The 12,957-nt window shown below is 50.6% G+C and overlaps 1 protein-coding gene across 1 annotated transcript; it reads left to right on the top strand.

Annotated features, from left to right (window-relative positions):
• Window positions 1-1,879: 1,879 nt before the first annotated feature.
• Window positions 1,880-8,584, top strand: CPA1 (carboxypeptidase A1). Its single transcript, XM_019646108.1, has 10 exons — window positions 1,880-2,092; window positions 2,573-2,654; window positions 3,081-3,314; window positions 3,552-3,653; window positions 4,179-4,280; window positions 4,457-4,567; window positions 5,276-5,366; window positions 5,776-5,975; window positions 6,497-6,581; window positions 8,303-8,584. Exons 1-10 carry the CDS (start codon window positions 2,028-2,030, stop codon window positions 8,488-8,490), a joined length of 1,260 nt encoding a protein of 419 aa, XP_019501653.1. The 5' UTR covers window positions 1,880-2,027; the 3' UTR covers window positions 8,491-8,584.
• Window positions 8,585-12,957: the final 4,373 nt, after the last annotated feature.

The raw sequence follows: 12,957 nt of genomic DNA, 5'->3' as shown, positions 1-12,957 counted from the left end.
TCTAAGACCAATCTTCAACTTAGTCCCTGAGCTGGGAATGGGTGACTTTCCTGAGGGGTGATGCCCGCATACGATCTGGGTTTCTTCAACCAGGAAGAGGGAGGGACACTGTGAACCGTAGTCAGTGTGGCTACAGTACAGCCTCCGTCTATTTGCCTGCCGGCACTTACCTGGTCATCTGTCCTTGAAACCACCAGCCCGGTGGTTTCTTTCTCAGGCTAATAGGCCTTGGTGCTCTGCCGATTCTCCCAGCTCCCAGCCTGATGGCTCTCATCTTGGCCCCTTGCTTTGGACCAATGTGAGACAAGCCCATGGGATGGGAAGGCAGAACGGTGGCCCTCTGCCCCAAGTTCCATCCTAGAAAACCGGTCTTTACTAAGGGGCCATTTTCAGCTTCCTAAGCTGCTTCAGAGAAACCCGGGCCATGGGGCTCTACCTGAGACCTAAATTCCTCTGTCACTGTGCTTTCAGCTTCCTGCCAGTGCTGGCCCTGATTTCAGTTTGCAGCACTGAATTAATCTTTTCCAGCTTTTCAAGAACATAGATTCTATGACTTGGACACCTTAGATTGCTGGCTGGAGGCTGCAAGAAGCCCTCTTAGGAAGGTTATGGCCTTTCCCCACCCTGCCTCCCTTTTCTCGTGGGTTTGTCTTTAGCGGAAGGAATTCGCAGAAGGCCCAAAAATTAATCAACACCCCCGCCCCTCCATAATATGTGTAGTGTACATGAAACAGAGTCAAAATTATAGGACAGCTTTAGATTTAGACATAGAAAAATAAATATTGTTTTCATAATGCAAACTAAAGAAAACTCTGCCAAACCTTTTTTCCCTGGTGGGGAAGAGATTAGAAAGCTTGAGAAGACTGCAGGGCATGAAGAGATGAGGGGACTATGGGGAATGGGTAAGATGGTTCCTGGTCTGAGGAAACTTATAGGAGAGAGTTGTGGATGAATATAATGGGGCCACTCTGTCCTGGCATAGGCGTGTTGGCCAGGTAGGGGATGGGGTAGGGAGGCAGAGGGGACAGATGGAAGCCAGAAAAGGCCGCCTTGGCTGTTGTCAGAGCCCAAGCCTGAGGCCCTGACCCAGAGCAGGGTCCCCAGATGATGCCAGGAGCCCCTGGGGGCCCCTGTGGGTCAGGTTGGATTTGCGTTAGATGTCTCTTCAATGAGGTCAGCCTCAGAGCTAGAGAGAATTCCCCTTGTGAGCTCCAGTTTCTCCTGTACGCTGTGCAGTCCCAGCAGGGTCTGGCCCCGTTCCCACCACCACACTGCCTACTCAGATGACGCCTGTTTACAGTTCCCATCAAGGGCAACCCTGATCCCAGAGCCCTATAGCACTGGGGATGGAGGGAAAGGCTGGCAGAGTTGGGCTCTTGGCCTGATTCCCACAAGGCCACCGAGACTGTAGGACCGGGGCTGGGAAGTGTCCTTGAAAGGGCTGTACCCTAGGGGGGGTTGTGCCATGCATAGGGTAGGGGCAGCCCTGGACAAAGCCAGAGTGGTGAAGAGCCAGCAGGTACAGATGCTGGATGGAGCCAGAGGGTCCAAGTTTGCTCTGTCACAAGCACAAAAGAGCTGGCACTGCGGGAGGTGGGAGAAGGGGGTTTCTCACACAAGGCCCCAGCTGGTGTGGCCACTCCAGAGCCCTGGCTCTGTCTCCACTCCCTGGGCCAGCTGTGGGTGCCTGGCATTGTGGGCTACAGGGCTGTGGGCTGTGATTGAGCCGGTTCCCGCTGGGAGACCTTAAGACCCAGCTGACCTTCAAGCCCAAGCTGGCCCCGCGTGGCCAAGGGGCTGAGACCCACCTTATCTCTCCAGCTGCCCTGCTCCCTGTCACTTTATCAGGGAGGGTCAGAAGGTGTCAGAGCTCAGAACTCCCACCCCGCCCTCCGCGTGGGACAGGGCCCAGGTGCAAGGGGGGAGGACAACTCTTGGGCACAGCCCGGAGATCTCCGTCCTGGGAGAGTTTAAAAGGCCCCAGGACCTTCTCCCAGTCTCAGTTGACCTTCCCAACTAGCTGCAGCATGAGGGGGCTGCTGATTTTGAGTGTGCTGCTGGGGGCAGTCCTTGCCAAAGAGGACTTTGTGGGGTAAGGTGTGGAGAGCAGGAGGGGGTGCTCAGAGGGAAAATAGGGAGGGCTCAGCCTCTAGCCAGTGTCTAGAGGAGATGGACAGACAGACGCATGGGAAGATGGCCAGAAAGGGGCAGACCAGCGCAGCCTGGGAGGCAGGCTGACCGGGGACCAGGGTGCAGAAGGGGTCCGTTCTCTCAGGACAGCCTGTTGAACCCTGGAGAAACTGAGCTCTGAGGAGAGCAGAGGAGGCCTGGCTGGCTTTGGAGAGAGAAATAGAGTCTAACCTGGGACTGGGGAGAGCAGCAGTGTCCAGAAGGTTCTGAAGAGCCCAGGCCCTCTATTGCTAAGACCTCTTGTGCTTCCACCTGCTCAGGCCAGAAAACTGAGGCCCAGCCTGGGCTTTCTAGACCACCTGCTACCCTCTGCCCACCTGAGGTGTGTGCACGGCCAGTAGGGGCTGCTCACACCCTCATGCTCCCCTCCCACTCTGCCTAGGCATCAGGTGCTCCGAATCTCTGCAGCTGATGAAGCTCAGGTCCAGAAGGTGACAGAGCTGGAGGACCTGGAGCACCTGAAGGTCAGACGATGGGGGGAGCCTTCCCTGAGGCCCCAGGGTATCTCTCAGGCCGGCTGGACCCACCCTGGGTCCCCACCAGTCCCTGGGGCTTGGGTCCCCAGCCACCCAGAAAAGAGTCATGGAACTGATGCCTACTAGAAAGTGATTAAAGCCCCCAGTTCCTGAATCTGGGTGCCCTTGAGCTTCTGAGCAAAGCGGGGGACCCCTGTTCTAGCACCTCCTTTGCTGTCTCAAAGCACCCCTACTCTGCTTCCTGGGCCATTTCCTTGACCACAATGGGCTTTGTCCGGTGCCCAGGGTTTCTCTTCGTCCTCTTCCCCAACATCCATGCCCCACTATATGGGAAACTCAGACTCCAACAGCCCCTGCCCCCAGGCTGGCCCTTCCCCAGCCCGCGGTGACAGTGCCAGTTCTTGTCCCCCACAGCTGGACTTCTGGAGGGGCCCTGCCCAGCCTGGTTCTCCCATCGATGTCCGAGTGCCCTTCTCCAGCACCCAGGCCGTCAAAGTCTTCCTGGAAACCCATGGCATTGAGTACACGATCATGATTGATGATGTGCAGTCACTGCTGGACGAGGAGCAGGAGCAGATATTCGCCTTCCAGGCCCGGGCCGGCACCACCGACACCTTTAACTACGCCACCTACCACACCCTGGAGGAGGTGAGGGAGCCCCGGGGTCCTGTTCCGTAGGCACCAAGCTCTTCATCGGCTGACAGAATGTGGCCAGAGCCAGGGCCAGCCTGGCTGTGTGTGGCACCTGCTCTGTGTCCACGTGGCCTGGGTGGTCTGGGTGGTCTGGGCCATGGCTCGCAGCTGGCCAGCTGATGGAGCTGCTAAGGGGGGCATCCGCGTGCCCGGAAGTCATGACAACCGGCCTTCCCTCCCCTCCCTTCTCAGATCTATGGCTTCATGGACATGCTGGTGGCCGAGCACCCACAGCTTGTCAGCAAGTTCCAGATTGGCAGCACCTACGAAGGTCGTCCCATCTACGTGCTGAAGGTAATGGGGTGCCTGCGTGTGGGTGTACATGGCATGGATGCAAAAATGGGCCCCTTACATCTGTGTGTGGGGGTGAGCCCACAGTCACAGGGAACGCACTGTTATAGGAGCTTCCCAGGCCAGCATTTGGGAAAGGTCTGCATTTCCATGCATACCTGTACACACAATTTAAATTTTTAAGTGACCCACATGTTTCCAATCAAGTGTCATGTTATGGAAAGTATTCTAGGGTTTACAGTTTGTTTATGACCTCCGACAGAGAACTGTGTATGAGCCGTGGAATGGGCGGGGCGTTCGGGAGGGGGGGCGGCTGGAAGTCCGGCTGCGTCCTGTTTGCCGGATGCTAGGGCTGAGGGCAGGAGGCCAATCCTGTCCAGGCCCCAAGCCCTACGCCCCACACGCCACCTGAATGATGGCCCCACAAACAGAGCCTCAGCCTGAGATACCCAGAGAGCAGGTGGCCTCTGGCCTGGGGCACGTTCCCCTTCAAGGAGGTGACACCATTTCCCTGCTCTTCTCGTCCAGTTCAGCACTGGGGGCAACAATCGTCCCGCCATCTGGATTGACACAGGCATCCACTCCCGGGAGTGGGTCACCCAGGCCAGTGGGATCTGGTTTGCAAAGAAGGTAAGTGTGGGGAGATGTCCAAGGCCTCGGTGTCCAAGGCCGGCAGAAGCCCTGGCCTCCCCTTCGTATTCAGAAGTAGTGATTGCAGAGGGAGGCCGAGGGCAGGCATCCGTCGCATCATGGCAGATGCCCGGCCTGGCTCACTCGGCCCCACCACCCTTCCAACCCCCCACCAGATCACCCAAGACTATGGCCAGGACACATCTCTCACCACCATTCTTGACAACATGGACATCTTCCTGGAGATCGTCACCAACCCTGATGGTTTTGCCTTCACCCATAGCAAGGTATATACCTTTTCCTGTTCTCGGGGTAAAGCCAGGTGGGCCTCTGGCCTCTGAGCCCACAAGCTCCTTACCCCTAATCTCAACCTCCAGAAGTCCAAGGAAGGGCAAACAGACCTGGCCCCCTAGATGAGGGTTCTCAACCTTGGCATTCTTGACAGTTTGGGCAGAGAATTCTTTGGGGGGCAGGGAGGGCTGTCCTGTGCCTACAGAGTGTTTAGCAGCACCCTGCCTCTCACTCGATGCCAGTAGCAAAACCCCCACACACACACACCCTGCTGAGACCACCAGAAACATTCTCAAACATTGCCAAATCTCCAGGCATCAGGGGACAAAATGGTCTCCAGTGGAGACCCACTGCCCCAGACCTGACGTCCCAGTTCTATTTTATTTTTATGGCAGGTACAGCATGCTACCGATCAAATGTGTGTGTGTGTGGGGGGCAGGGGATGCACCTTATGCCTTCTTCACTTTCCACCAGCATCCCTTGCCTCCTCCATTCTCCTCCAACCAAAAGCCCCCTTTGCTGATCTTCCTCCCTGACAACCGGTTGAAAGTGGTGTGTGATCCCACGCTGCGTCCACACCCAAGCTCTGGTCAGGGTGCTCTGTGTTGATTGAGGCCTCTTGCGGCCTACACTGCTCCCTGTGGGCTCTGAGCCCCAGCCTAGCATGGTGACAGTGATGGACAAGTGTCTGATTCCTTCCTCAGAACCGCTTGTGGCGCAAGACTCGATCCATCACGGCTGGCTCCGCCTGCATTGGTGTGGACCCCAACCGGAACTGGGACGCCGGCTTTGGGAGTAAGGCCCAGTGTGATCTGGGGAGCAGGGATGGGCCAACCCAGAATGACTTCCTACCCTCCTTCGTCTTATTGACCCCTGCAGCGAGGGCAGGGTTGGGTAGGTGGGTGGGGTGGGGGTGGCAGGAATGTCAGAGCCCTTTTTTGAGGCTCTCAGTGAGGAAGGTGGCATTCTGAGGCTTACTGGTCCCTTGTCTGTAACGAGAAAGCTCCTCCCCATGGAACTAAGGTCTGAAACCTATTGAGGGATTGTGGGACTCTCAGGTTACAAAAGGCCTCTGGTCTTTCTTTCATCTGGGGGTGGGGTGAGCCCTCCTGCACCCCTAACTCCATGCAAAGAACAGGAAGCCATGGAAGCCATACCGCTTAGCTGTAAGGAATACCAATTACCCCTCTTTCTCCTCCCACAGAGGCTGGAGCCAGCAACAACCCTTGCTCGGAGACTTACCACGGCAAGTTTGCCAATTCCGAAACGGAGGTCAAGTCCATTGTGGACTTTGTGAAGAGCCATGGGAACATCAAGGCCTTCATCTCCATCCACAGCTACTCCCAGCTCCTCCTGTATCCCTATGGCTACACCACAGAACAAACCCCTGACCACAATGAGCTGGTATGTGCTGACCCCTGCTTGCCCTCCCACCCCAAAGGCAGCTTTGGACAGGCCTGGGGTTTCATCCATCAGACCTGCTTCAGGTGCCAGGGCCTACACAGTGCCGAGCACCCCTTTTCCCCCCAGGACACCTGAGGGCTTGGGAAGTCTACTCTTGGGGCAAGGTAGACTAGCCTTACTTTTTGTCTGGGAAACTGAGGCACAGGGTGGTTGAGTTACTTCTGTCACATGGCAGAATGAGGGACGGGGCTAGACTTTGAGTTTGTACCGCCAGGTCACACTTGGAGCTGCAGTGTGACTGAAGGACAGTGAAGTGCCAGCCAGACACGCTGCAGGATCGGAGGGTTGTGGGGCTGCTGAGCTTCGGGGCTGGTCCTGCAGGACCTAGCAGGCCCTGTGCTCTTGTCTGGAGACCCAATTCCATAGGGCGCATGCTCCTGGGTCACCCTGCCTGGTCCTGCTATTCTGGAGGCCTAGTATTGCTGGCCATGACCGGTGGTCTTGCTTGGTGTTTTCTCCAGGATCAGCTGGCCAAGGATGCTGTGACGGCCCTGTCCTCTCTGTATGGGACCAAGTTCAAGTATGGCAGCATCATCAAAGCAATCTGTAAGTGGGTGCATGGTCTCTGCTGGTGGCCTTGGGAGGAAGCTCCGCTGGCTTTTCCTGCCCGTGGGAGTGTCCCTCCTGGAGGAAGTAGCCAAGGGTGCCCAAATCTGGGAATACAGGAGAGAACAGCCCCTGGCTATGCCTACCGCTGCTGGCTTAGGGGGCAGCAGTGGCTTTTCCTGATGTGAACTCTGCCTTCTCCGATACCTTCACACCAACATGTCAGTTCCTCTGAGAACACCTGTTCCCTTGTCTTGGGGTGAAGTCCAGCTTCAGGCATGGAGGGGGAAGAGAGTTCTGCTGGCATTTTTACATCATCAAGAAATTCAACTGAAAAAAATCCTCCTCCTCCAATGCCCTTCTGTTAGAGAACACATTCTCTCTTTTCCCGGCTTACTCATATATGCAGTGCCCCTGGGAGGAACACTGCTGTATCGAAACGGAATTAGGTCAGCAAACGTTTATTGAGCACCTGCTATCCACCAGGCCTTGGTTTGTGTGCTTGGGAATAAAATAAGCAGAGATCAGAAAACTTGCATTCTAGCCAGGGAAACTGACAATAAACTTGAAGGAGTAAATGATACAGTATGTTAGGTGATAAGTGCTAGGGGCAAAAGGAGAACTAGAACTGGATGAGGGGACTCAGGAATACTGGGGGTGGAGCAGGCCCTCAGGTTAAAGGGGAGGCCTCATTCAGCGTGAAATTTGGGCAAGTGTTAAAGGCAATGAGGAAGAGAGCCAAGAGGCTAGCTATCTGGGGGAGAGCTTCCAGGCAGAGGATCTAGAGCAAAGGTCCTACTGTGTGGTCTGGCCTGGAGTGTTGCTGGAATAGCAAGAATAGCATGGAGACCCTTATGTCTGCAGCCAAGTAACAGCACAGAGTTGTAGCGACAAATGGGGTGCCGGCAGGTCCCGTGGGGCCCTGAGGGAACGCACCAAGTTTACCAGCTGCCAGGAGGCAGGAGCACTGAAGAAATAGGGGGCAGGAACAGAGGTAGGAGGGGTAGGAGGAAGTATCTCTCACATACTTCCTGCCCAGAGCAACCAGGTTTGGGTGGGTGAGCAGGTCACAATTCTACTTCCAGCTGGCCTTGATTTTGAACTCTAGGCCTTCTTTGGAAACTCTTTCCACCCTGAGTCAAAAGGATTTTGCTTCCTTCAATGTTGTCGAGTTAAATTCTGACATGCTCCCTTCTGCTCCTTCCAAATCTCTTAAGATGTGACTATAGAGCAGTGGGTTGCTGCCTGCTCCATTTGAAAGCAGCTTCATAACTGGTAACTGCAAATCTGGGCAAAGTTTCCTCTGAAAAGACAGACAAGGGGCTTTTGCTTTGACTGGCCCTTTGCACTCTCACCTGCAGACCACAGCCCCAGCGGACAAATCCTGGTTACCCAAGCCCATAACTCTGTTATATTTGGAGTTTTGACCAAAGTGGTTACTGGAGGACGGAGGCAGCTTTCAGTGGGGCTTTTGCAATCGTAGGAACTTTCTTGCATCCCTCAGTGAGAGAACCATTGCTGGTCCGCCTCTCTGGGCCCCTTGGGCTGAGACCCTTCAGGGGAGGTCTTGGGAGGAAGCCACGCTGCTTGGTCAACATTAGGCACCAAGTAGACGCTGACTGCTATCAACACTGCAGAGGCTCTGGGCTCTGGACCATCAGCCTGGCTCATGGAAATGTTTCAAATTGACCTTTGCTCTCCCGTCTCTGCTTCTGCCCCAGACCGAGCCAGTGGAGGCACCATTGACTGGACCTACAACCAGGGCATCAAGTACTCCTACACCTTCGAGCTCCGGGACACTGGGCGCTATGGCTTCCTGCTGCCGGCCTCCCAGATCATTCCCACGGCCCAGGAAACATGGCTGGCGCTCAAGACCATCATGGAGTACACCCTGAACCACCCCTACTAAACTAGCCCTTGGGCTCTGTCCTCTTTCTCTTCTCTGGCCCCACCCAAGCAACCCAATAAAGTTTGAGTGTATGGAACAGAATCTTGGGACGTGCGTGTGGGAGCGCATGTGGTGCGTCTGTCTTTTCAGGCTGGGGCAGGAGTGATTTAGTTTCTGCAGGCCTCCCTGGAAACGTGTGGGTGGTTGGACTAGATGACCCCTAAATCCCTCCGCATTCCAAGGTCCTGTGAAGTTGCATCCAAGTGGTGTCTGTTTTAATTAGACCACCCTGAGCTCAGTTTGTCAGTGGGGTGATTTGTTCATACCTTAGCAGCAAGCAGCAAGCAGCAGCCACAGCTGCTAACCAAATGCCTGGCACCCCGCAGTGGCGAGGAATTCAGCTTGTACAATAGTCTAACTGGTTGGATCCATTCATCTACAACAGCAATAACTCTTGAGTATGAAATAGGATAATCGTGGTGGCCACTGCTGTCCCAAACAGATGTTGCGGCCAGGCAAAGCCAATTTCTATAAAGCAAAGATGGTCTCCCACTCCTGAATGAAATCGGAAGAGAGCAATTTAGATTAAATGGAATCATTTACTGAAGACAAAGAACAAACGCCAATCCCAGGACATTTTATTAATTGTAGCTGATCATGACGTCTTTGTCTTCAGGGACGGAAGTGGTTTACTTAACATTTGCACCTTCTTTCGAGCGTCTTTCCAGACACTGTCTGTGTTCCGTCTCCTGTTCCACCCACTACCACTCCTTATCATTCACAGAATTTTCCAAACATGAGGCTCTCCTCTCATTACCCTCCAAAGAGCCTAGAGTGCCTTCTTCCCTCCTTTGGCTTGGCGATCCTGATGGCTATGATATCACACTTAGTGGCTAGCGCCACAATACAAAGGGTATTCCAACTTTTTTCAAAGCAAGACTCTACCTTCACCTTCTTCCAAATCTCTTAAGATGTGACTGTAGGGCAGGGAACTATGCCCACATCCCAACTGAAGCTGATGCTTTGAAGTGACCATAATTTCTACCCATCTAAGATGGACTTCCACAGAAGTCACTGGGAAGTGGGTAGGGGTAGATTGCAGCCCTTCAAACAGAAGGGTTGGTGGTGAGGATGGCAGCCTCTCCCTGTTAGCCAAGTGGGGTGTCACAATGCGTCCAACTCCACGGACTTAAAAGTCTTGTCTTTTCCACATATAATGGCCTGAAGATCTTTTTTTTTTTTTTAAGACACCATTGGGGAATTTTCATCTTGAAGTTAAAAAAAAATTTTGTTACCAAACATTGTAAAAAATGAAAAGAACAAAGCTGCCTACACATGTATGTACATAAACTTAGTTTATGAGGCAAGGTAAACTAGCGTTTCAGTCTTTACAGATAGATTTTAAAACACTTCCTTTAAGTTATCTTTTGGGAAACATTTCCCTTCTATCTATGAAGGTAAGCTGACACCCATTTTAACGGCTCAACCTGGGCAAATAAAAAACTGCTCTTTTTTAGGGGCCGGCCGAGTGGCTCAGTTGGTTAAGAGCTCGCTCAAGAGTCTGAGCTCTGAGCAACAGAAGTTCGAGTCCAGCCCGAGCTGAGCAGCCGCTGAGCTGCCAACAGGTAGCAGGATGGCTCAGCTAAAAAAATAATAATAATAAAAAAAAATAAAAACTGCTCTTTTTTGTTTAACAAAGACAAGTAAAAAAAAATACTAAATTAGCAAGGTAATATATTATTTTACAAAATTGGATTACTTAGGCTTCAAGGGGTTGAACTGCTTAATTTAAAATAAACTCTGCTCTAGTAGTGGGGACCACTTTGTTTGGCATTCAATCTCCAAAACCATCAATAGTACCAGACCTATAGATGCCCAATAAATACTTGTTGAATGAATGCTCTCCGCTTTTACTAACGAACTCATACATTTTATAATCTGTATATTCTAGGCTTGCAAGTTACTTGGAATTCTCTGAGTTGTAGTTTAGAAAGTAAGGCTCTGAGACAGTAAAAATCTTAAGAAAGGACACAGACTGAAGCACCAGGATGAAAATTCCATGGGGGCAGGAATTGTATTGTTCTGTTCAATACTTGATCCCTACTGGCTGGCCAGGTGCATGGCAGGCAGTTGGCACTTAATAAATGCTTGTTACATGGAGACAAGAAAGTCATTAATGATTTCTTTTTCTTTATCTTTCTTTTTTTTGTGTGCGTGTGTGTATTTTCAAAGAACTTTACATTTTGTTGGCAGATACATAGTGTTACAAATCTATGGGTATAAGAATTTTATTTTACAAATAAAAACACAAAAACTAAAAGAGAAGCAATAATTTTAGAAAATATTGCAGCGTATGTGAAAAGGTATTAATAACCTTGCGGGGAAAAGAACTCTTATAAGAAAAAGGGTTAAAAAAATAAATAAAAAAGACTAACATTTCAAAAGAAAAACAGGCAATTCCCAAAAGAAGTAACACAAAAAGCCAATAAATGTATGAAAGGTACTGATCCTCTGAGTGATCTTTTTGTACACTACAGAAAAACAAATATATCATTTTTTCTCCTATCAGACTGACAAAGAATAAGAGGACTGACAACTCGGTGTTATCAAGGGTATGAAGAAGTAAGACCTGTCATATCCTACTTGTGGGAGAATAAATTTACGCCACCTTCCCACATGGCAATTTGACAATATAAATAAAAATTTGCAATGTATTGCCCCTTTGACCCAGAAAGTCCACTCGTAAGAATTTATCTTGTAAAAATATTCGGATAAATATATATATATGGTTGTAACTATAAAATTTTAAATAAAAAGGAAAAGAACCTAAATAGATACCAGTATTGATGTTGATACGACACGTTTACACAAGAGAGTTTCGTGAAGCCACTGAGGTTTGCGCTGACATGGAAAAATGGTCACAATATACTAAGTGAAGGAAGCTGCCCCCCTGTGATGGAAATGTTCTAAAATAGGATTGTGGTGATGGTTGCACAACTCTGTAAATGTACTGAAAATCACTGAATTGTATGTTTAGAATGGGTGAATTTTATGGCATGTGATTTATGCTTCCATACAGTTAAAAATAAAAAAAGCTGGTTACAAAAGAGTATTTTTGTTTGACACACACACACACTACAATGCCTGGAAGGATATATTCCCCAATAATAACTGTGGTTACTCTGGGTAGCGGTGGTTTTCCTCTTTATACTTTTCTGATTTTCTTGCAGCGAGCTTTTATAATCTGGGGTGGGGGGTGGCGGGTAAGCTCTTTCAACCACACCAGATAACCTGTGGGTCAAGTTATCTAGTATCAACTTATTATCAACATCAAACATCTAAATGGCCATCTTAATTGGTGCCCAGATTCTTTTTCATAATTTGTCTAAACTCATTTCTTCTGCTCTGGCATCATATTTTACCTTCTTGCCCAGAACAATGCAATTGCCTTCTCTTTGGAAACATTTATACTCCAGATAGAGCTGGAAACAGCAATGTCTCTACCAAGGGAAAGGGTTACTCACATCCCCCAGTTGGAGACCCTTCCCTAAGCACTCAGCTGTGGCTCAGATGAAAATTCCCAAAATCCCTTTCTGCTCACATTCAGTTCCCATAGCAATCAGGGAAACTGATTATGCTAATTGATGATGCCTATTCTCCAGGGCTTTCAAAAATCCTTATTTTTAAATGAGCTCATTTTTCTTTTTCCTTAGACCATTATGGATGGCTCTCAATGTGGCCAGTGGGCCAATGGTGGTCCATGAGAATCCTTTGGGTGGTTCTCCTGAAAGAACACTCAGATATGCATGTCTAGCTTTCTGGCTTTGGCCTGAAGTTAAAATTGAACTGTCACTGAATACAATCCAGATATGACCTCACTGGTCCCTCATCTGGTGCAGGGCTATTCATCATCCCAGCGATTGTTTTGCAAGGGCGAGGTGGGACTAGGTGGATCTGGGGATGCAGACGGACTCACGCTCTGAGGACTCTAAGGACAGAAACATCACCCTGCGAACATACTAAGTCCCAGAGGCTACTTTCGGGAAATTGATAGGACCAACCATAACACTCAAATTGGCCAGATAAAGGAAGAGCTCTGAGACAAAAAAGCACGGAGCGCCCGTCAACTCTGAAAAACTGTCAAAGGGTAATGAATTCTCCCCAAAGCTCTCACGATCTGCATTCATTTGGCAACTCATCCTGTGAACATCATCTAACAACCCCAGAGACTGAGGCTGCCAAATGTTGCTTGCCAAACTAAAAGAAGAAAATGAAAAGTCTCCCGCTTAACCACGGCAGTGATGTTCAGTGACATTCTAGAAAACTGCAGTGGCACAGGAGCTCTGCTAACACCGACTGAGGCACAGAGGGTTGCCGCTGCTTCCTCCCATGAAAGCCAGGCCTGTGGCCATAAGCCAGTTCATGCAATTTCTGTCTCAGCCTAAATCAGAAACATCACCACAAAGGAGAGAAAAGACCAGACACAAA

This window comes from Hipposideros armiger, unplaced genomic scaffold (assembly GCF_001890085.2).
Source record: "Hipposideros armiger isolate ML-2016 unplaced genomic scaffold, ASM189008v1 scaffold_97, whole genome shotgun sequence".
NCBI classification, from domain to species: Eukaryota; Metazoa; Chordata; class Mammalia; order Chiroptera; family Hipposideridae; genus Hipposideros; species Hipposideros armiger.
This window is presented reverse-complemented; position numbering and strand designations above follow the sequence as displayed.

Excerpts from the sequence above, each read along its gene's own strand:
- CPA1 (XM_019646108.1), top strand. The coding sequence starts at position 2,028 with ATGAGGGGGCTGCTGATTTTGAGTGTGCTGCTGGGGGCAGTCCTTGCC. Across the intron at positions 2,655-3,080 it reads AGGACCTGGAGCACCTGAAG|CTGGACTTCTGGAGGGGCCC; the intron begins GTCAGACGATGG and ends TGTCCCCCACAG. Across the intron at positions 3,315-3,551 it reads CCTACCACACCCTGGAGGAG|ATCTATGGCTTCATGGACAT; the intron begins GTGAGGGAGCCC and ends CTCCCTTCTCAG.